Raw genomic sequence first — 22,809 nt, 5'->3', positions numbered from 1 at the left:
GGTCACCTTTCCATAGGGTCAAAAGAGGATATACTGGGGATGTGCGGTGAGAGTGGTTAGAGCTGGAAGACACCCTGTGTCATGGGAAGGAGGGGGCACTTAATAGTAGTGAGCTTAGCAGATCTAGAAAAAGCAAAGGCTTTTTATTCTTTGCCACTATGTAAGGAGAACCGAATGCTGTGGAGTTGCAGTGGGATCACAGTCTTTTACTCAACATCTGGAACTGGTTGCTGCAAGATACCATTTACAAGATTCCCAAAATGAGGAATGAGAGGTATTTCTCTTTGCAATGAGTCCATCTAGTCTGGCACTTTGGAAGTGAAAACAGAGGGGTATAACCATTCACACTCCAAAGCGTGTGACTTTACATTGGTGAGTCTCATCCCATCGTTTCTTCCCATCCCTCCCCTGGAGCTTCCCAGTCTCCTGTTAATTCAGCCAGGGTGAATTATCCTGCCTGGCTCCCCAGTTGGTTCCCAACTGTAATCTCATGGCTTGGCTTTCTTCTCCTGCTTTTCTACTCTCTTTTTCTGCTCCTGGCAGCCCTGCTCTAGCTCTGTACCTGTAAATATCTCTTAATAGACTGCTTGGTGGCTTTTCCAATTTGGCTGACCCCCCTCAATGCCTGTACCCAGCTGGGCTTTTGCTTGTTGCGGTGCCCTTTGTCATTGGTGCTTCAGCTGGTTTGCAGCTGTGCATCTGTACCAGCTGAGCTGGGAGGGATCACATTGAAGCTGAGCTCTGTAGGACACCACAGCAAACAGTTTGGTGGTCATTATCCAGCCAGCAGTGTGCTGTGATGCTGATAAATCTCTGCAGCTAGGCGGGAGATTGCCAGGATATACCCATGAGCTGGTGGGAAGAGCCCTGCGCCCTCTCTGCTAATGTCACCATCCAATGTGGAGCTGGAAGGGCAGGGCTGGTGGCAAGGGACATCTCTGGGACAAGAGGCTGAAACCAGTGCAGGGAAGTGGTGGTGGCTTTCTCATACTCTGGGTAAGTGACAGCTCTTTTACCCAGGCCACCAGGATGGCATTTCTGGGCTTGGGTAAGCAGCCCCTGAGCATTGCCCAGAAGTGATGCTGTGCTAGCCAGCCTTTCTGCATGGTACATGGTAGTAGTGAAGGATTTGGGGTGGTTGGTGGGTGCTGTGTAAAAGGAGTGGTTCAGGGATCGGCAGCCTGAGTAGATCTTCCCATCTGTTATCGCTGCTTCCTTCTGCAGCTGATGGGGGTTTTTTCTTCCCTGTTCCACAATGTGGTTGTGTTTCTGCTGTCGATTTGTCATTTCTAGACCATCCCGGTGATGCTCAATTTGCATTTATCCATTGCTAGCATAGTCTTCTCTGTTTCCCATGGAGCTGCTCTGCACAAGAGGAAGTTCTCCCCATGTCCAAACAGTGATGCTGACCCAAGCCCAGCTGCAGGTCTTGTAGCAATTTGTGGAGGGCACTGAAATAAATAAAATATTTGACCAGCTAAATAGTAGAGCTTAAACCTCTTCTCTGCCCTCTGTGTGGTTGCATCTAAATGCATCCAAGTCAGAGGAAGGCAGGAAAACAAGCAGGGGGTGTAACTGGCCCCTGATGGGTGCCCTGGGGGCTGAGGCCTGCAGTGAGCAGAGGGTGGTGATTCAGCCTAATAAAGCTAATGGCACGCAGCCAGGCAAAGGAAACTGTGGGATCATGATGCAGCAACTGTCCCATAGCAGTTTGCTTCCATCATCCAGACGTGACTTCATGCCCCCACCACCCAACCCTTTCATTTTTTCCTGTGCCTAAACATTCTCCCTGCTGAGGGGAAGGGGCTGAGACACTGCGTCCTCAGGAAGAGGAGTAGTCCTTGAGAAGGAGGTGCACCTAAGTGGCGTGAGAGTGGGGGAACAAGGAAGGGAGCTCTGGGACTGTGTGTGGTGGGACCACAGCTGCTGAAGCATCCAGACTCTTCCAGCACCCCTCAAACTCAGCAGGCTTCTCCAGATGACCTTGTCCCTGGACACTGGTTCCCAGGGAAATCCTGTAGCATAGAGGAGCCTGAGCCAGCAGGCAAGGTTGACCCCTAACTTCAACAGGGCTACACTGTCATCCAGCTGGTGTGTGTCTAACCAGGCCTTTCTCTCCTTTCCCCAGGGAAGACGATGAAGCTGTAGAGATGCTTCCCTACGTGATCGCCACCCTGGGCTCAGCAGGGGCCTCCTGCAAAGCCTCCACATGCAACAACAGCACCAAGGACTACTGCTACAGTGCCCGCATTCGCAGCACTGTGCTGCAGGGGCTGCCCTTTGGTGGCGTGCCCACTGTCCTAGCCCTCGACTTTATGTGCTTTCTCGTAAGTCTACCTACTGTTGGTTCAGCACCTTCTCCCCTAATTAGCCATGAATGGAGGACTGTGGTTGGGTGGTTGGAGTTAAGGGCTTGGAGTTGGAGTTAAATGCCATCCCAGACTTTGCTGCTGGCTGACTTTATGGTCCTGATCGTGTCCCTTAGCCACTATTGACTTAATTCCAATACCACTGCACTGAGCCCATGGAAGGGTGTTGCAAATTTTCCTAAGGACATGGGTCAGGTTAGGTCCATTCTGCATCCCAAAACTCCCACTTACGGTGCCAAGTCCCTGCAGCTTTACCCACCCAAAGGCATTGCTTGTTCCTCCTTAGGAACTGCAGGACCACAGATGCTGTAGCCGTAATCTCACCTCCTTGGGACCTGAGGGCCTTTTGATCTTGTAGTTAACTTAGCTACTGTGTGTTGCATCCTGGACCTCTGCCTCCCACAGCCATCCAGATAGTCTGATTTTAACAGCCCTAGAGAACTTGTGCTGTCCCGTGGCCTCAATGTGCCATTAGCTGAGCAGTCCTGTCCCCTCCTACCCTCCCTGTTCCTGTGGCTCTGCACGCAGAGGGCAAGGACAGAGCTGGACAATGCCTCATCTCACAGCTGCTCCTTTGCTCTCTTCCAGGCACTGTTGTTTGTCTTTTCAATTTTGCGTAAAGTTGCTTGGGACTACGGACGCCTGGCCCTGGTGACTGATGCTGACAGGTAAGTGTAGGAGAGGGACAGGAGAACAAGACATGAGTGGTACCCTTCTTTGCTGCGGGGCAGAAGGGATAAATCCCCTTCTGTGTGCCAGAGGCAGCTAGGGAGGAGATGCAAGCATGCCAGTTGTATCCCCTGAGCTCCAGGCACAGGAAAAATCCCCACTTACCAGCTTTTTTGTTACAGCATCCTTCTCCCAACACAGGGAGTGGTCCCGGCTGGCTCCATATCACTTTTGGTCCCTATAGTGACAGAGGTGTGCAGGGCTCCTTACAGAGGAACAGCAGATGGAGGGTCAAGAGAGGAAAAGAGGTCACAGCAAGGGTGAGGGCTGCCACAGTGAAGGCTTTGTTAAGCTCTGAAGGTGTCTTTGTGGCTCTACTGGATGCAGTTCTCATTAAGAGCACTTGAAAGTGGTAGGCTGTGTTTCCAGGTGCAGTACTGCTGTGCTAACACGAGTTTAGCTCACATCCCAAGTACTGATGAGTCGGTCTGGGTATGGATCTTTCCTGCCCAATGCTTTTGTGGGCTATGGTGTCTGTTGGCAAAGACGGGGCCCACTGGGAATGGCAGCTCTGCAGCAGTATGATGCTATTCTCATTTTTGCTGTCAGCAGAAGGTAGGACAAAGATTATTTTCTTCCAGTCCCAAACAAGGAACTCTCCTTGATTAAGCTAGAGGGGTTGTGCAGGTAGTCCGCCTCTCTCCAGGGGTGGTTTGCTGTGCCCTTGGCGCTTTGTTGTGTGCTGGAGGCAAAGTGTGGCTTCTGAAGGCTGACTGTGGTAGGTGGTTCTCCTTGATCAGCTCCACGAGCTTATTGCGCCCAAAGGCTTGGATGGGACTGAACTCCAGCCTCTTCGGCTCCTTTGGCGATACAGATTCACGTAAGCTTCTCTTGAGCACTCTGCATGACAGTGGAGAGAGTAAGAGTTGTTTACTTCTAGCACTGAAACAGGAAATCTGGTTTAGATAAGTGGTCCTGGATAGTGTTAGATAAGCAGCTGTGTCCCTGTGGCTCCTCTGCTCCTCCTTTCTTGGCCTGACTGGGGAAATGAGCAATGCAGGGGCATTGGGGGAAAGTGAGGAGAAGGGAATAGCCATATGAGACCTTACTAGGGAGAGGGCAGCAGCTCCTCAGGGTTAAGCTATCTGGACCTAAGCGTGGACTGGTAGCCGCAGGGGCTGCACAGCTCTGGCCTTCAGTGGGGAGAGAGGGCTGGCCCTTCTTAGAGGTGATGCTTGAGCACCCTGGGTATGAGGGAGTGGGAGCAGTGGCTGTAGGCAGAAAGGCAGAGGGGTGTCAGCTTTTTGGTGGGTGAGAGACGGTAAGCATGGGGAGAGGGACTGCATGGCTGCAGATCACCAGGACGAGGATCCCAGGGAGGAGCACCTGCTGGTTGGCCCATCCATGGGGTGGGATGAGCATTTCAGGAGGGTGGGATGCAAGTGTGTTGGCTGCCTGGGTGGGGAGGAGAGGCATGGAAAGGGAGCTCAGGTGGCAGCTGGGCCAGCCCTGGCAGGCTGTCCTGCCTGGCCCTGTCCCTCAGGAGCTCCTTGGGACACCCATGGTGTGGAGCCAGGCCACCTTCCTGGTAAAGCCAGCTTCCCTTTAGCTGGCAACAAAGCACTCTGCCCCTGGGCCAGTGGGGGCTCTGGGGTGTTGTGGCTTGGGGCAGCACTGGGCTCTGGAAGGAAGATCTTCTCCAGCCTGACCATTGGCAGGTTTTTCTTCCTCAGGACAGTGTGGAGCCCTGTTGGGTGCATAGCTCTCTGAGACAGAGGAGACCCAGCGCCTGCTCCCATGGTTGTAACCTCTCCTTTTGTGTTTCTGTGCCCCCAGGCGCCGACGCTGGCAGAGGGAGCGAGAGGAGCGGGAATAGTATGTCGTTTTTTCAGGGTCTTGTTTCTTCTCTCTTTCTTGCTTGCACTCTCTCTTTCTCCTTTTCTCTTACAGTTTTCTGTCTTGCTTCTGAACTAATCTAAGTGGCTGGGAGTCTGGGCTTGGACTTGTGCCTATTGGTGGATTTGTGCTCTTCTCTTTCCCTCCACTTTGTGTCAGCCGCTACCACAGCTGGATGCACCCCCCTTAAACGTAGCCCTTAAATGCTCCCTGAGGGCAGCAGTCCCAAGGAGCTCCCAATCCCACCCGAGGCAGAGGGTGCCACATCATGTACCCTGCTCTACGTGCCCATCCAGCTATTCTGCCTTACAATGGAGAAAGTAAACCTGGTTGCCTGAGTCCACAGCAGGCTTGGGTCACCCAGCTGCAGGGGAGCCTCCTTTGCCTGGTCCTTCTCATGCCAGGGTGCCACGAGGGCTGCTTCCATGACAGCTGCAAGGCCAGGCGGGTGCACAGAGAGGATCTGACAAGGAATTGCAAGACTTCTCTTTTTCCTTTACCCATGAGGCTGCTGGGACTAGGACAAGTGTTGGCCCTTGTCCCTTGCCACCTACCCCCAGCTGGCAGCACACCCAGCAAGGCAGCACCTTTGTCCTTTTTCTCTCCCCCTGCAGAAGCAAACTTCCTGCCTCAGTGCTGCTGAGAGCATCCTCTGGCACCTTGGCCTGGTGTTTCCCATTAAGCACTGCCATGGACCTCTCCCTCCCTGCTCTTTCCTCTTTCTTGCTGCTTTTATGCCTAAGAAAAGAGCATCCCTTATACCTTGCTGACTGGCTGGGTGGTACACACTGCAGAGATGATCAGCTGGCAGTGGAGAGCCTGTGATGGTTGCTCCAGCCAGACTGACACATGTCTGAGGTCAGGGCAGCAAACTGCAGCCTCACTTCTCATACTCCATCACTTGCAAAGCAGGGGCCTGCCACTGCTACTGCCTTCAGAGGGTGCAAGGATGCTCCTATTTTTGTAGTTGCTCCTTGCCCCCAAAGGAGCAGAACAGAGTTGTGAAAAACAGATGTGGTGGTAGCTGTGGTACATGGCACAGAGGGGACCCCTCGCTCATGCTTGGGTGCTTCACTAGTAGTTGGCCCTGCTCCAGGCGTGTCTGGCAACTTTTCACTGCTAACACCTTGCAGGGGTAGTAAGGCAGAGGCAGCAGAGCTGTTGTGCTCTGAGGGTTTTAAGGGGGGGCCACCTCAGTTATCCTCATGAGTGCTTGTCTCTCTCCAGGGGGCTGTTCTTTCCTGCTCACATTTTTCATCTTGCTGGAGCTCTCTGCTGTCACCCATGCCCCTGCCCTGCACCCAAACCTACTGCTTGAGCTGGGACAGTGTTGGTAGCCAGAAACTTTCAAAAGCCTGTGGAGCTCAGCGAGGAAACTTTGTCCTGGCTGTGCTCCTCCAAGGCTGGTGGCACCTTCCCATCCCAGCTGTTCTTTGTGCTGGGGTGCAGTGGCAGGTGGTGGGTTAGGGACATGTGTATGCCATCTGGTGCTCCAAGCCCATGAATGTGCAGCATTGCTCTTGGTGTGGGAGGACATCCTCCTCTGATGTGTCCCTTTGCCTGAGAACCAGCAAGTGCCCTTGTCCTGCCTCTTGCCAGCGCTTGCAGTAGCGATGGGCACTCTTAATTGGTGACTCAGTCTGCACCAGGAGGTCGTGGCAACCTACCTGCACCTCTGTGTGTAAGGGCAGCGACCGCAGAGCCCTGTGGGGCTTGCCACCCACACAGCCACCACCTGCCTTGCACTGCAGCAAGCCCTTTCCATGGCATGCCTGGCCTCCCCTCCTGGAGCCTGTGATTCCCTTGGCCTGAGGCTAGCTGTGCCTCAGACCTCATCCTTCTCCTTCCCTGGCAGGACCAGCACCAAACCTGGGGCAGTGGGCAGGGTCCCCCCTTAATCTTCTTGCAGTTTAGGGCAACCTTGCTTCCACCTACTTGCTTTGTTGGTGCTTTGCTTTAAAAAGTCTCCAGCTAGGTGCAGGTACCATTGGAGCTCCCTTTCCAGCTTTCCATCTTTGGCAAGGTTTGGCCTCCTCTGTCTTCTCAGCACTGCCGATCATCTTATCTCTGCATCCTCCTGAATGGAGTTGAGTTAGCCTGGTCATCTCATAACATGGCATTCTTCTCAGTTGTTTCTTCCAGTGCTGCTTCTGCTCTGCCCTCTGCTTTTCCAGTACCGAGGAGCCAAAAGCACACCATGTCATTGTGCTGGTCTCTCCCTGGGGCTGTGGACAGCAGAAATTCACCCTTGCTCCCTGTGCCCACCTGCAAGGCCTCTGGGATTTTAAAGGGCTGAAGGTCCGAGAGCTTGGTTGAAGCTCCCTCTGTCCCTCCAGCAGAGCAGGGTGTTGGGCTGTGCAGTCACAAGGCTGCACACCACTGTCTAATCTGCACTGCTGTAGTCCCATGACCTTCAGCTAATCTCCTTTCCCCTCTCTGTGTTACTTCCAGCTAGGGACTCAGCAGGTGCTGCTCTGCTCTGAGGGAGGCCACGTGTCCCATCCTCTTTCCTTTAGCAGGGTCATAAGGGTCTTTGCTTGTTCTCCTTCCCATAGTGTCATCCACTTTGTCTTTAGCACCTGTCTCGCAGCTGCTTCTTCTCCAGGTTCTTGCCCATCTGATCCACCTTGAGCCTGTACTGGTTACAGGGAGACCATGTTTTCATCTGTTTTTTTTCCTTTGCTTCTAGCCTTCAGATCAGCCATACCTCTTGCACCTCCAAGGTCCCAGCCTGCTGTTGCCATCTTGCAAGTGCTATTTAATTTAGGTGTCAGGACCATTTTCTTGTCTCCTTTGCCAGCTGCCCTCCACCCCCATTCGTAGTGGGAGCTGTTGTCTGCCTTGAATGCTTCTGCTGCAGGTTCTTTGTCTAGGTCCCTGCCTGTGCCTGGAGTAAAGTGGCCTGGGATATTCACCTCTCTTGCTTTCCTGTCCTTTAGCCTGTGGTCATTAGCTGTCTGCCCTGCTCCTGCTGGAGGGATTTCCAGGCAGGAGGCCCAGCTGAGTCTGGCTCCAGGCAGCACAGCTGCTGGGACTCAGCCGTGTTCTTCCTCCTCCTGGCTTCCCCTGCACTGAAGCACTAAGGGTGGGGAGGACTGGTGGACTGGTGTAGTGGGATACAGCCCACCAGACTCCCAGCCTTCCTCTTCCCTAAGGCAAGCGAGGCCCTCCAGGACGGAGCCGCTGCCAGCACCTCTCCAGAGTGCTGGGGCTGCTGCCTCGTGGCTGCAGCGGAGCCAGAGGGGCTGCAGCACCCTCTGGTTCCCACCTCCTCTCCTCTGTCTAAACCCTGTCTTAAACAGACCTCACCTCTCCTCCATGGCAGCAGCTGCCAGCCCCTCCTTGCAGGGGCTGCTGCATAACACAGGTGCCTCTCAGAAGGTGCTGAGTGAGTAGCGTCCACAGCCAAGCCCGCAGGGGCTGCTGGGCACAGGATGCTGTCTGAGGAGGGGTCTCTGCATACTGCTACCTCTGCTCTCTGATCTTGCCTCTGTCTCACCTGGGGCAAACTGACCTGAACTAACCTCTGATCTTCTGGGTGCCCTTGGTTCCTAGCGAGGCTGACTCCTCACATCTTCTAACTTTCTCCCTCGACTCCTGCTTGTCATTTTAGCGTAGCCTCCGCCCTGCACTCTGACAACCATGACCGCTACGAACGCCTCACTTCCGTCTCCAGCTCTGTGGACTTCGACCAGAGGGACAATGTGAGTAACAGCAAGAGTCAAACACCTTGCCTTTGAGTGACCAGGAGCCCACAGCTTGTCTGAACCAAGGGCTCCTCAGACGAAATGCTGTTTGCCCATCCCCGGGCCTTAGGTCCCACACATTGTAGAGCTAAAGGAGATATAACTATGTGGCTTCTAGACATGTGCTTAAATAAGTAGGCTGTACATCTCTGTGGCTTAATGGACATCTGTCCAACCTATAATCTCAGCATTACAAACAACGCTTGCCAGCTCCTCCTCACACCTTTATCTCCACTGCTGTTTTCCTCTCTAAAAGGGAGACACAGTTCAGTAGGATAACAGGGTCTGATGGGTGGGTGGTGAAGCTCCCAGGAAATATTCCTCCCCCAGGTGTCCTTTGAGGAGCACTGGCTTGGCCCAGCTTTCCTTCCCAGTCCCTGCAGAGCTCCTGTTGTCCAGGATGATGGCTAAAGTACCTGTGTGGTGAATTTTCTGGGTGTCTCTAGGCTGTGGAGAGCTTCCACACTAGCCAGGAGCCCACAGGATGGCTGGGAGGTTGAGCTGGTAGGGGACAGCCACATGGCAGAGTCCAGCCTGTGTTGTGCCTCATGGAGTAGCACTGTCATCTCCTTCACCTTGGCCCGTCTGTGGCTCTGCATGTCTGGGTGCTCATGGTCTGTCCCCCCCCAAGCCAAGTCTGTGGAGATGCAAGGACACCAGCCTGGTCCCCTTAGCCTTTGAAGACAGGAGCAGGGATAAGGGAATATGGAGTGATGTGAGACCCTCCTGTTTTCTTTCTCCACAGGGTTTCTGCTCCTGGCTGACAGCCATCTTCAGGATAAAGTAAGTGCCCAAGGACCTGCATGAGAGAACCACATGGGGAAGAAGGAGAGGCAGTGCAGGGTGTTAGGACACCTAGTGCAGTACAGCTGTGTGAAGCTGCTGCCCTTGCTGCAGCCCCTTCTCTGAAGAACACAAGCAAAGTGTGTCCTCTGGAGAGGACAAGCAGAGATGGGACTAGATGAGGAGTCTTAAAGCCAAAACTAAGGTCACACAGTGAGTCTCTGACAGAGGAGGGCACCCAGCCCAGGTCTCCCCTGCCTCAGTCCCATCTCAAAAACACTGTCCACTGCTCTGCAGAGATGCTCCTCTCCCTGGGATTCTTGATAGGGGCACTGCTGTCTGAGGAATGGCACAGAGGGGACTGGAGGAGGCAGGAAGACACCCGCAGCCTGATGATGCTCAGGAGTAGTCTCCTAAGCACTTCTTGGCTTCAGAGTGCTGTTGGATAGTGTCAGCCATCCCGTATTTAAGCAGGGGAGGCAAGGCCCACCAGAATGGTGTGAGGTGGGGTTTGCTTGTGTCCAGCTGCCTGTCCTGGGGGGCAGAGGGCAGGAGCGTGGAGAGTGGGGCTGCAGTAAGCATTGCATGGGGAGGTTTCTGCCCAGGCTGGTTCAAGGCTGGGTGCTGGGCTCCCTACCCCAGGGCCTGGCCACAGGTCTGGAGGGCAGAACCAGGGGTGCTGTGTGGGCTCAAACCAGGAGGGCAGCCATGACCCTGTGCTTCTTTCTAGCACTTGAGGGAATGTAGAAGATTGCCTGACTGCCTTTCTCTCCCCGGCAGGGATGATGAGATTCGGGACAAGTGCGGGGGTGATGCGGTGCACTACCTATCCTTCCAGAGGCACATCATCGGGCTGCTGGTGGCTGTGGGTGTGCTCTCTGTGGGCATCGTGCTACCTGTCAACTTCTCAGGGGACCTACTAGGTGAGAGCAGGGAGCCTTTGGCTGGGCAGGGGGAGCTGCTTTCAACACCATGTGCCAGACCACTGGGGAGCAGTGGAAGGCAGGACAGGACTCACACAGAGAAACCCTGACTGCTGTCCCACTTTAAGCGTGGCACATCGAGAGGGTCATCCTGAGCAGCTTGGGTTTTGGGGTGTCCTGCAGGTGAGATTCCTGCCATAGCCCACCCCAGTGGTGCTCTGTGCCACTCGTTATGACTGAACGTGCTTGTGTCTGCCTCTTTCTCCCTAGAAAACAATGCCTACAGCTTTGGGAGGACAACTATCGCTAACCTGAATTCTGGGTATGTGTGGGCAGTGGTGGGATGGATAATTGAGGCCCTTAAGGGGTATTTTGTAAATGTCCACTTGCTGCAGAGCATCACCTCCTTGAAGGTTGTGTTTCTGCCCTTGCTGTGAGGCTACTGTCCCTGCTCCAGTTTCCAGCCTGAGCTCCTGGAATTTGGCTGTAGGGCATGTGGGCACCATGCCAGTTACTCTGCTCATGGCCCCAGTGCCTTCAGGGCCTAACTAGCCATACGCAGACTTGTAGTGGCAACCTTGCATTGGCCTTTGTGGTCTCTCTTGTGACAGGAATAACCTGCTGTGGCTGCACACATCTTTTGCCTTCCTGTACCTGCTGCTGACAGTGTACAGCATGCGCCGTCACACCTCCAAGATGCGCTACAAAGAGGATGACTTGGTGAGCAGGATCTGGCCACTCTCCCAGGCACATTTTCCCATGCCCTTCTGTCAAGTCAGGTGGCCTTGGAGAGAGTGCAGAGCACCCCACTTCCCACAGCAGTTCGGGGCTGTCTTGTTTTGGCTGTTCTTTTATTCTGCCTGGCCAATGGCAGATCTCCAGACCAGCAGCCCTGACTGCCTGTGGGGAAGAAGGAGAGGCCTGCACTGGGTCAGCATGTAGCGGGGGACCCCATGCCTTCCTCGGGTTGCTCCAGCTGCTTTTGCCGCCTTGGTTTCTTAAGGGTACCCCCTGTTTCTGTTTAGGCAGCTGCAGTATAAGTCCCTAGCCTGTCAATCTGCAGCGCACGAGGATGCAGGATGCCAACAGCTAGTGGAAGCATAGGAGAGGGGGAGCCTTGGGTGCTAGAAGTGATGGGGCTGCCCTTTCCCATCGCTGACTCAGGCCTTGGAGGGGTTTGCTACAATTCGGTCTTCCACACTGTCCACACCTACTTGCCCTCCCCTCTTTTTCTTCCTTCCAGGTTAAGCGAACTCTCTTCATCAATGGGATCTCAAAATACGCTGAGCCAGAGAAGATCAAGAAGCATTTTGAGTAAGTCTCACTGTGACCCTAATTAAAGGCTGCTCTGTAACAGGGATGTTTTTATTGAGGTAGTACTTGTGTTACCTGGAATGGCAATAATACATTGAGAGCAGAAATGGGTGAACACTTTTATTTTGGGCATCTCTGTTGTTTTTCTGCACAAATTTTTATCTGAATGTGCAGTGTCCTTGGTTTTGTGCCTTGGGATATGCCCAGCTATCTCTTGCAGAGCCATAGGGGGTCAGCCTAGTAAGTAGTGGACAGGGCATGTCCTGAGATGTAGTCAAGCTCAGAGATGAGATGCAGGAGGCGCTCAAGCAGTGACTATGGGATGTTGTGCTGCTGCTTCTGCCCTGATCACAGTCCTTGTAGAAAAGTGTTTTGTTGTTTGTTTTTTTTTAACATAAAAATGAAATTCCTTTTTCATCAGGACCTCAACGAACACACTGTCAGGGCCACGTTTAGAAGCACCATGGGGAGAGGATAAATGCTTTGTACCCTTTGGGAACCCTTCCACCTCTTTCTTACCCCAAGCCCTGTGGCCCATGAAGGCAGAGAGGGGGTGTGAGATCAGAGGGGTGCCTTGCTGCCACAGAGTGAAAGTCCAAAGAGGGTCCTTGTGCCAGAGCCTGGAGGATGTAGTGTTTGCCCCATGTGTTGCTTCTGCTATAAGGGACAGAGCCTGCAGGCTCCCCTGCTGCCCCCAGCAAGCTCTTACTCTGCGTCATGATGCTCGGTCCAGGGCAGGAGAGAAGTCCTGGATGCGTGGGGTTTGCTTGAGGGTACAGCCTTTGGTGCTGGGTGTGATGAGCTGGTGCTTCCCGTCTGCAGGGAGGCCTACGCCAACTGTACCGTCCTGGAGGCCCGTCCCTGCTATGATGTGGCCCGGCTGATGTTCCTCGACGCAGAGAGGTAACCCCTGGTTTGGGAGAGAAGGCAGGGTGGGCCGATGCCACAGGTTCTCCTTCAAGTCTGGTGCCACAGGAGCTTTTCTGAGCCACCCTCTTTCTTTCCTTCCTTGTCTTCTGCTCTCCTGTTTCAGGAAGAAAGCTGAGCGCGGGCGAATCTACTTCACCAACCTGCAGAGCAAAGACAACACTCCATCCATGATCAACCCCAAGCCCTGTGGCCACCTGTGCTGCTGTGTCATCAGGGGCTGCGAGGAGGTGGGGAGAGAGCTGGAGGTGTTAGATGGTGGGGCACATGGGGGGCTTGGGTCCCCACGTCTCTGCTCTGACCCCTGTCCTTCTGCCCAGGTGGAGGCCATCGAGTACTATACCAAGCTGGAGGAGAAGCTCAAAGATGATTACAAGCGGGAGAAGGAGAAGGTGAATGAAAAGCCTCTGGGGATGGCCTTTGTCACCTTCCACAATGAGACCATCACAGCCATGTGAGTGCAAAGGGTCCTGTCCTCCCCAGGAAGGTGACCTGTCCCACCTCTCGCCTAAAATCAGAGGAATGCCAGCACTAAGGCTTCCCCCCCAGCTTGTCCCTGCCAGCCCTCTGCATCAGCATCTCCCTCTTTCTCTTCTTCTCTAGAATCCTCAAAGATTTCAACGCCTGTAAGTGCCAGGGCTGTGCATGCCGTGGGGAGCCCAGGGCCTCCTCCTGCAGTGAGTCCCTCCACGTCTCCAACTGGACAGTCAGCTATGCCCCTGACCCACAGAACATCTACTGGTGAGCTGCTCTGTGGGACTCAGTGGGCCCTGCCATGGAAAAGGGGTGCATCCTCACTGTCTCCCTCCCTATCTGCTCCTCTGGTAACTGAATGAGTTGTTCTTGCTGAAGCCCAGCCTGGCTGAGCTAAAGTCTGATCTGACTTGGAAGGGAAAAGCCTCGGGCTGGCACCCTAAGTGCTGTTCACACAGGCTGGGCTGTGGTGTGCATGTGAGGGCCTGGATCTGCCCTTCTCCCCCATGCAGCCATCCTGATGCCTTCCTTCCCTCCTCCCAGGGAACACCTCTCCATCCGGGGCTTCATCTGGTGGATCCGCTGCCTCGTGATCAATGTGGTCCTCTTCATCCTCCTCTTCTTCCTCACCACCCCTGCTATCATCATCACCACTATGGACAAGTTCAATGTCACCAAGCCTGTGGAGTACCTCAATGTAAGGCCTTTGGAGACGGGTGCAGGATGGGTAGCATAGGAAGCACCCCAAGGCACAACAGCCCCTGCGAGGGAGAGGATAGGGAGAGAGATTGTCAGTGTTCCCCAGGTCCTGTCAGCCTGGCCATGAGGGAGGTGCTGAGCCTGGCCAGGGTCCAGTGGCAGCCGTGGTGCCGGGGACTCAGCGTCAGCAAAGGCAGCTCTACCTGTGGCTGGCACAAGAGCTCCTGCACTGTGTAACATGCAGTCTCTTCTCTGTCTTGTTGCAGAACCCCATCATCACCCAATTCTTCCCCACCCTGCTGCTGTGGTGCTTCTCTGCTCTGCTGCCCACCATTGTGTATTACTCTGCCTTCTTTGAAGCGCACTGGACCAGGTAAGGACAGCCAGCACCTGTTCTTAGTTGTACCAGTGTGCTGCCTGGCCACTAGACACTTCTCACTGATGTAAAGCTCCTGGCTGGATTCTTCTGCTTGAACTTCTGTCTTCCACTCTAAGCATGGTGTTATGTTGCACCTCTTGGACACCTGGGGTCTGCTGTAGACAGCTGTTCTGCCAATCCTTAGCTGTTGTGCAGCATGGTTGTCTGAGCAGAGCTTGATGTAGGTCTACAAGAAGAAGAAAGCTGGGAGGAGTTGGGGCTGGTCACTGTGAGAAATGCTAGTAGTGAGGGAAGTCTTGTCTCAGGTGAGCGGGCAGGGGTGGCATGCCTGTTCTCGTGTGTAAGTCATAGCTTTTCCAAGGGAAACTAGCCTTAGCTGCTATGACTTCTGGCCACAGGGAAGGTACTTGAAGTGCAGAGCACTAGAAATGTGCTGCTTGTGAGGCACATTCCCCACAGGACGTGCAGTGTAAGCTTTATTTTCTGCTCTATGTTGCAAAGACTGGTGGGGAGGTTGTCACCAGCTCTGAGGACTGCGGGTCAAGAGAGATTATTGCAGAGTCCTCTAAAGATACAAGGGCTGGGAGGGCCTGTGAGACAAGGGGGGAGGAACTGGGACTCAAGAAGAGACCTCAGACACACTGGAGGGGAAAAAGGGCATATTCACGTAGCAGTAGTGGACAGGGTGGGATTCAGATCAGACACTGGGAAGTACTTTCTAATGAGAAAGCGATGGGGGCACCGCTCCTGGGGCTGGTGGGGTGACAGTGAAAGATTAACAGCCTCCTCTCTGCCCTCAGGTCTGGAGAGAACAGAACGACCATGCACAAGTGTTACACCTTCCTCATTTTCATGGTCTTGCTGCTGCCATCGTTGGGCCTGAGCAGGTAGGGGTGGTGGGAAGGGAAAGCAAGTGCAGAGACCTGGAGCATGGGGAGGGTTGAGATGCACCCCTGTTTGTTCTCCTACACTACATCCTTTCCCTGCTGCACAAGTGCCCTGGCCACCATCCCATTGGGAAGGTGGCATTTAGTTCTGGTTATGGGGCCAGGCCAGACCATACCTGTCTGGGTTTCTTGGAGCTTATTTGAATCAATCTGCAGATGCATTGACATGTGCTGTGGTGTTACAAATAATGCAGCAAAAATTGGCACGGTTGATGCATGCATGTGAAAAGTTTGCTCGAGGTCTGCTGGTGAAGGAGGCACTCCCCACCTCTGTACTCAGTGCGCACTCCAAATTTTGCACAAAACTAGTGAATTCCCCATTTGCAACAGAACTGAGTAGGTTGCACTGCTTGGCTGGGTGGGATAGTTATGTGTAGGCTGCAGCAATACTTGTCTGTTTGGATGCAGGCCCCAAGTTTTCCTGCAGGGGTTATAGAAATGCCCTGTGGCAAACAGCAGTGCATCAGTTGCCAGCCATCAGCACAGGCTCCCAGTGCTGAACAGTGGTCAAGTACGGAAGCAGTGTGAGGAAGGAAAAACTGTAGGGTGGGAATGGGATGGGGGGTCCTGGTAGAGACTTACATGTTGTAGGGTAGGGGATATACAGCCCCTCAGTGGTGAAGTCAAGCAGCTCCTGAGAATGGACAAACCCTCTGAGAGAAGCAGAAGAATAGTCCTCCAAACTGGTGGGTGACTATAACAACATTTCCCAGCCAGATTAAAAATGCCTTATTGCGTATAGCCTTACGACCTAGGCAGGTGAATGCTCTCACAAGGTTTGCATTTTGACCAGATACTGTTAAACAGACTGCACTTCCTTCTGAGGACTCGGTCCCCCTGCTGTTGCCTCTGGAGCTCTGTACTCCACCAGTACCTGAGGTGCCAGAGGATTGGGTGGTTTTATATCAAAAAAATCAGAATTGAGGAAAATGGGGTTTGTTTCTCCTAAGGGATTTTTTTTTAATCTCTGTGTTGGAGAGTACCTTGTACCTAACTGGTTTCTTCTGTCGAGTCAGCCACCTGTTCCTTGCATGGATGTTGTGCCCAAACAGAGGGCAGAGGAAAATACTTCACTGATAGGATCAGGGCAAAGGGAGAAGGACACATGAGAGTGGGAAGCTTTACGTTTTGATGCTGCACTGTTTTTCCCAGTGTCTGATTTACATAATTGCTGGTGACACATCCCAAGAGGGAACAAAACAGTCTATGGTCAGAGCTTTGGGTCCTTCTAGAGCAACTTCCACATGTTTGCATGTGCATGTCTGTCTATAGCCACTTCTGACTGTTACTCTTCTTCTTGCCCACCTCCCCCACAGCTTGGATGTGTTTTTCCGCTGGTTGTTTGACAAAAAATTCCTCGCTGAAGCCGCTGTGCGATTTGAGTAAGTGGAGTTGGGCAGAAAGGTCTTCTTTGCAATGGGGGGAGGTTCTTGTTGGTACTGGGCTGGTATTGAGGGTTCCTGGCTGCTGCCCTGCAAGGGGGGAGCACATCCTGCAGCCTGCTTTCGCTGCGCCTCCTCAGGTGTGTGTTTCTGCCGGACAATGGGGCCTTCTTCGTCAACTATGTCATCGCCTCTGCCTTCATCGGGAATGCCATGGACCTGCTGCGCATCCCCGGCTTGCTAATGTACATGATACGCCTCTGCCTGGCCCGCTCGGCCGCCGAGCGGAGGAATGTCAAACGAGTATGTAGTGGGGCTGAGGGGGTGGGTTGTGGCCTCCACTTGGGGATGGGAGTGCTGTGATGGGGCCCCCAATGCTGTGTGTACAGCTGGGTGTGTTGCACGTCCCGCTCAGCTCCCAGGGTCATGCTGACGGGTCTGTGTTCCCTCTGGCAGCACCAGGCCTATGAGTTCCAGTTTGGGGCTGCTTATGCCTGGATGATGTGCGTCTTCACTGTGGTCATGACATACAGCATCACCTGCCCCATCATTGTCCCTTTTGGTAAGTGATAACCCTCTGCCTCCCTGTGTCAGAGGCTGGGGAGAGCTCGAGGCTGGGAGGCAAGAAGGGTGGCACGGAGGGGATATTCCCTGTCAGTCAGAGGCACTGGGGAAGAAGCTGATTCCCTGCTCTGCTGGCATCCCTCCCTTTCTCCCAGGGCTCATGTACATGCTGCTTAAGCACCTGGTGGACCGATACAACCTGTATTATGCTTACTTGCCTGCCAAACTGGACAAGAAGATCCATTCTGGGGCTGTGAACCAGGTGGTGGCAGCCCCCATCCTCTGCCTCTTCTGGCTTCTCTTCTTCTCCACCATGCGCACAGGTGAGCACTGGGCTGGGATGCCAGCCCCTGGCTTCCTACAGAGCTGCTTCCCTGGCCAGGCTGTGGTCCTGGCAGCCCGCAGCCATGGAGCATCGTCAGAGTCCCTCTGACACCACCACTTTGGTTTTCCTTTGCCCCAGGCTTCCTGGCCCCCACTTCCATGTTCACCTTTGTGGTCCTCGTGATCACCATTGTGATCTGCCTGTGTCACGTCTGCTTCGGGCACTTCAAATACCTCAGCGCTCACAACTACAAGGTGAGGTGGAGTGCTGGGTGGGGGTGCGGGATCCTTCTTCTTGGGAGCACAGCTCAGCAGCGAAACAGTGGGGGCTCTGGGGGGACCCTAGACTGCTCCCCAGCAGAGCCTCTCAACCCTGGCTTCACAGAGGGGACGGTCCCAAAGCTGTCCCTGCTGCCTGTATGCTGCTCCTGTGGTGGGACAGCAAATGTATTGCCCCAGCAGTCTGTCAGTTTCTCCTTTCCTCTCCAGATTGACCACACGGAGGTGGACACCATAGAAGACAGGCAGAACGGGAGACCTGCCACCAGTCTGCCAGCTCCCAAATCAGCTGTGAGTCCCTTTCCCGAGTTCCATGCCCTGGTGTGCTCCTTACCCAGGTTTGGGAAGGGGGAGGTAACTCCCTGTCCAAGTACCTTGCTCTTCACCTCTCTGAGGCAGCACCCAGAGTCTCCCAGTGAGTGTGGGATGCAAGTGTTGGGCACTGTGCACCTTACCTGAGCTGGGTGATGAAGTGTAACCCCCCCTGCCCCTATGAACAACCCTTTTCTGCTGCTCCTCAGATGCTGTGCCTTTACTTTCTGCCTCATTTACTTTCTGCCTCTCTCTTGGCTGGGACAGTAAATCCAGCCGGGTCAGTCTCCCTTCTCTTTCTGCATCTTTGCACGCTTGACCATCAGCAAAGGCTGTCACCCACCAGGCTGGTCCTAGTGCCTATGTAAAGGAGTCTCTGTGTGCATTGCCTTGAATGCTGTGAAAGTGCTTTGGGGACTCTCCTGTCCCCTACCCAACTCTCTGAGATCCCAGAGTCAGTTTTCTGAACTTCTCCTTGGCTCACTGGCTCATTCCAGCTGCTTCCTTCTACCATGAGATTTTTCTAGTTGGGGTCTGCATGGGGCTGTTCAGGGAGTACATGCAGAGATGCAGTAAAGCAGAGCCTTCTGCTTCCTCAGGAGAGCAGGGCCGGGGTGTGCACATGTAATCCAGGCTTATTCCCAGTCTCCATGTACCTAAGGGCAGCGGCATCTCTCCAAAAGGAGATTCCCCATAAGGAGGCAGGCACAGCCTCAGAGGGACACATCCACTGGCAAAAAAGGGAGCACAGTCTTCCAGTTCATGTGAGCTCCAAAGAGCTCAGAAGCCCCATGCTTTCCCAGCCCTGGCTCCCTGGGGGTGCTGCCTGTCCCAGGATGCTGGGGTTTGGCACATCCATTGTCGCAGGGCCAAGCCAGCCCCGCTTTTACCCCCTCTCATGGTATATCCCATGGAGTCTGGACCCTTCCTCGCCCTCCCAGCATATCCCCACACTCAATCTCTTGCAAGGCACTTCGCGTGTTGTGCTGTGCTGCCATGAGAAGCCCCTGGGCTCATGTGCGTTTCTGTTCTTTCCCCACCCGTCGCCCGTCCTGTGCCTGGCCCTGGCAGAAGTACATCGCCCAAGTGCTGCAGGACTCCTCGCCTGAGGGCGAAGCGACAGAGTCGGAGGAGCAGGGGTCACAGGACGAGGAGCTCATCAACGCAGATGGCATGAACGACACGGATTTCCAGTCATGTGAGGACAGCCTGATAGAGAACGAGATCCACCAGTAGGGACCTCGGAAGGTGGGAGGGGAAGGAGGCCCAGGAGTGGGGCAGGCTGTGCGCATGGAGACCTAGGGAGAGGCACCTAAGGGTGCTGGCCGTTGCCCTCGCCTGCCCACCCCTCAGGGCCACTGCCTTCAGTGAGGGCAGGGGCCCTGCCACAAGCTCTCCATTTCCCTGCTCGTCCAGCAGCTCAGCAGGCATGCTCCTTACTAGCTACCTTTAATGTGTCCCTGGACCCCAAAACCTTGGGGGCTGGGGAGGAGGGGGACTGTGACCCCTGTGGTGCTGCTCTGGACCTGCAGGGAAGAGGAAGGCTGGGTGCTTTGTGGGGAGCAAGAGGGCGCAAGGGGAACCTTTGGGGTCTTCTCAGCAGGCCCCTCTGCCCCCTGTCCTCCTGGTGAGAAACACTAATAATTTATTAGATTTACAGGAAGGTGATAAACAAAATGCTTTAGTCAGTGTATTGGAAGCCCCACCTAGGGAGGGGGGTGGCTTTTGTTGCACCTTCTCCCCATGCCTGCCCTTTCTCAACCCCTTGCAGCATCCACTTGGTGTGATGTGCCAGGAGCTGGGCCAGGCACCAGGGGCTGGCGACAGAGACTTCCCCCCCACCTCCCCCCCCACCCCGGCAAAGGTGACAGCCTGGCCTTGTGGACAGGGGTGGCATCAACCTGGGAAGGGGCATGGGGTTGGTATGAGCTGGGCAGCCCCTCACAGGGTGAGGGGTGCTGAGGGCATTTCTCATGGGCAGGAGGGAGGCGCAGGCAGCCTCTCCCCCAGGTCCTGTGCCCTCCTCCCCCAGGGGCACAGGCAGGGGATTGCAGCATCATTTTAAGTAGCTTTTTTTTTTTTTTTTTTTTTTTTTTGCACATTGTACTCCCCTTTCAAACAAAAGTCAACTTGACCCCCATGTGGTACTGTGACCTGACCCCCTTTGCTGCCCTGTGTCTGCACAGCAGGGTCAGGCCCAGGGATGGGGGTGGCTGGGATGGGGGTCTCTTGGGTGCTAGGGAGAGGGGAGAAAGGGTACTGGACTGCAGGCCCTTGGCACCCTGCAGGATCAGTGCTGCCCGGTTGCGATGGGGCCCCCATGGGCTGCCTTCCTTGAGCTGCTGCAGGGTTGTCCCCCAGCTGAGGCAGTCGGGGAGGGAGGGAGCCCTGGGAGAGCACCCCCTGGGAGCCCTCTCCAAGCAAGCCCACCATCTTCAGGAGCACAGAAGCCTCGTGGAGCTGTGCTGGCTTTCTTCACCTGTCCTGACTGGGTGTAGGCTCCCCCAGCATCACTCAGCCTGAGAGAGGGGGCTGTTCTTCCCCTCCCTCTGCCCTTGCCCCCTCTCTGGTAATAGCTGTGTTCCAGAGGCAGTGAGGGGATAGGTTGGATGGGAGAGGTGGACTGGAGCCCCTGGCATCCACAGGGAGGTCTGACCTTGTTTGAAGGCTTTTTGTGAGGAGGTCTCTGGTCAGGATCAGTTGCCCTCTATTGCTTCCCCCCTCCCCTTGTGTAAAATGTAAAGGAAAATAATAAATCTCCCTGCTATTGAGCTATATTTATTTCCCTCAACTCCTTGCCACCATCCTGTTTGGTGCTCATTGCAGACACTACCACCTTCTCTTTGCCTATCATCTGCAGGTGCTGCTCTGGCTCACTGGGGCCGTGCCCTCCAGGGTCTGATGGGGCCGGGTGGAAAGGGACAGTCATTTACCTTTTCAATCACCTGTGCTAGCCCTGGAGCTCCAAGCACTTTAATAGACCTGAACAAGTGAAGTGTCAGCCCTGCCCAGCTCCACTCTGGGGTAGGGCGGTCACATCCCATGGCTTTTCCCTCCTCACCCCCTATTAGAGGAGGGGAGCCAGAGACACAGAGCAGGTGGGGGGGGCTGCTCTGAGGATGACATAGCTGACTTTCCTGTACACCTCTCTATAGGAATCCCAGGCCCAGAGGAAAGGGGGGACAGAGGGGAAGAGATGTGGGTCTGATGCATGGGGAGGGCAGGCCACCCCAGTTCCCAGGGCTCAGCCAGGGCTGGTGTGCATGCGGGTGTGGAGGGGCATGGTGAGTGTCACCCTGTCCCCTCCAGGGATGGGCTAGAAATGAAATGAGCATGTGAGCTGAGAGCTCCTGGTCCCCTCCCAGGCTGGGGTGGGGAGAATGTTGATCCTGCTTCCCTATTCTTGCACCCACCTACTGCCCTTGCCCCTGGTCCAGCAGGCGGGCTGGGATATTCCAGTCTCTGTAGGTACAGCTGTAGCCCAGGACTCTCTGTGTGGCTGTCAGGGCTCTGCCCGCAGAGAGCTGTGTGTTCCGAGTGGCACTGTCTGTGTAGAGATGTGTATAATACCCTGTATATATTTGTGTACAAAAGTAAAAAGGAAAAAAAGGAGCTATTGTTCTTGCAGTCTTTTCTTTGTGGAGCGGGTTGGGGGCTGGGACCTGGGAGGAGAGGACCCCAGCTGCGGCAGGGATGCAGGAGCATGCGTGGTGCAAAACGAGGAGCGGGGGGGGGGTTGTGCGGTCCCCCTGTGTGAGCACAAGCCCTGCCCTGCTGCTGGGAACCCGGCTGTGTCTCACGGGTCCCAGCCCAAGTGGGCTCTCCCTCCGGCTTGCAGAGGCATCGAAGGCTTTGCTGCTAAAAGCGAGTTGGATGGGGAGCTGCATGCAGTGAGGCTGGGATGGGGAAAGATGCTTTGGGGATGGTGTGGGAGAAGAGGGGAGGGGAGTTTTACTGGTGGCCTCTGTAGCAGATGTCAGCCCAACCCTATGGTCCCAATAGCAATTTATGTGACTGCTCCTGCCCCCTCCATCCAGGAACCTGTCTCCCAGCCTTGTTTGGGTGGACAGCTAAAAGCTTTTGGGAAAGGGTGAGGGATGCTAGATCCCTGGAGCACAGCTTGGCTGGGAGCACTTTCCTGCTGTGTGATGCTGCTTGTAGCTCAGCCGTCCCCTAAGCACAGGGGCAGGCAGCAAGCAGCCAGCCCCCAGGACTGCTCCCTGCTGCTCTCTGGTGCAGGCTGGAGCAGGGGTGGTTCCCGGGCAGCTGCTCCATGCTTGTTAATTTGTGTACAGTGGCTGTTACTTGGAGGATGGCACAACGGAGAGGGGAGGTATGGGGCAGGCCTCAGAGATGGACAAGTGACCCCAGGCTCCCACCTCCGTTCCCACCTTGCTGTGTTCAGGCTCTGTGGCTTCATGTGCCAGCGGCACAGCGTGAGCAGGGGACAAAAAAACCTCTCCTTCCCCTGGCAGCCCACAGCCAAAGGACTGGGAAGAGGCAATGCCTGGGCACAGACAAAGAACCAAAAACCGAAAGAGGAACGGTGTGCACTGCCAAGTCCCTGCAGGCATTGCTGCAAAGTGAAGCTCGAGGGAAGAGAACAAGGAAATTGTGCGGGTGTTTGGTGGAAACTGCTCCCAAGCACAAGGGGCAGGACATGGGACAGCCTGCAGGACAGGATTATGCAGGAGCTGTCTCCTACCCCAGGAGAGTCAGCTCTGAAAGCAGCTTTAAAGGCCACCGAGGGGTAATGAGGCAAGAGATGAACAGGAGGAGAATGGGATCACAACAAGGATGGGCAGTGTCTGGAGCGGATCTG

General features: G+C 54.7%; 1 protein-coding gene across 2 annotated transcripts in view; it reads left to right on the top strand.

The window, feature by feature from the left end:
• Positions 1–21,599, top strand: part of TMEM63B (transmembrane protein 63B) — a 48,773-nt gene extending 27,174 nt beyond the window's left edge. The window contains exons 2-24 of one of the 2 annotated variants that reach the window (XM_030036182.1): positions 2,129–2,327; positions 2,958–3,037; positions 4,875–4,913; positions 8,548–8,638; positions 9,426–9,463; positions 10,244–10,386; positions 10,657–10,708; positions 10,998–11,106; positions 11,630–11,700; positions 12,523–12,603; positions 12,734–12,857; positions 12,948–13,081; positions 13,231–13,368; positions 13,645–13,798; positions 14,067–14,173; positions 14,980–15,066; positions 16,443–16,508; positions 16,649–16,811; positions 16,965–17,070; positions 17,228–17,395; positions 17,536–17,651; positions 17,886–17,966; positions 19,059–21,599. In XM_030036182.1, the coding sequence (XP_029892042.1) occupies positions 2,151–2,327; positions 2,958–3,037; positions 4,875–4,913; positions 8,548–8,638; positions 9,426–9,463; positions 10,244–10,386; positions 10,657–10,708; positions 10,998–11,106; positions 11,630–11,700; positions 12,523–12,603; positions 12,734–12,857; positions 12,948–13,081; positions 13,231–13,368; positions 13,645–13,798; positions 14,067–14,173; positions 14,980–15,066; positions 16,443–16,508; positions 16,649–16,811; positions 16,965–17,070; positions 17,228–17,395; positions 17,536–17,651; positions 17,886–17,966; positions 19,059–19,223 (2,490 nt within the window). In that variant the 5' untranslated portion in view covers positions 2,129–2,150 and the 3' untranslated portion in view covers positions 19,224–21,599. The remainder of the gene's footprint in view (positions 1–2,128; positions 2,328–2,957; positions 3,038–4,874; positions 4,914–8,547; positions 8,639–9,425; positions 9,464–10,243; positions 10,387–10,656; positions 10,709–10,997; positions 11,107–11,629; positions 11,701–12,522; positions 12,604–12,733; positions 12,858–12,947; positions 13,082–13,230; positions 13,369–13,644; positions 13,799–14,066; positions 14,174–14,979; positions 15,067–16,442; positions 16,509–16,648; positions 16,812–16,964; positions 17,071–17,227; positions 17,396–17,535; positions 17,652–17,885; positions 17,967–19,058) is intronic. The other variant, XM_030036183.1, reaches the window with a different exon arrangement.
• Positions 21,600–22,809: the final 1,210 nt, after the last annotated feature.

The sequence above is a fragment of the Aquila chrysaetos genome, chromosome 13 (genome assembly GCF_900496995.4).
Source record: "Aquila chrysaetos chrysaetos chromosome 13, bAquChr1.4, whole genome shotgun sequence".
Lineage (NCBI taxonomy): Eukaryota > Metazoa > Chordata > Aves > Accipitriformes > Accipitridae > Aquila > Aquila chrysaetos.
The sequence above is the reverse complement of the archived record's forward strand: the minus strand, read 5'-3'. Positions and strand labels throughout refer to the sequence as shown.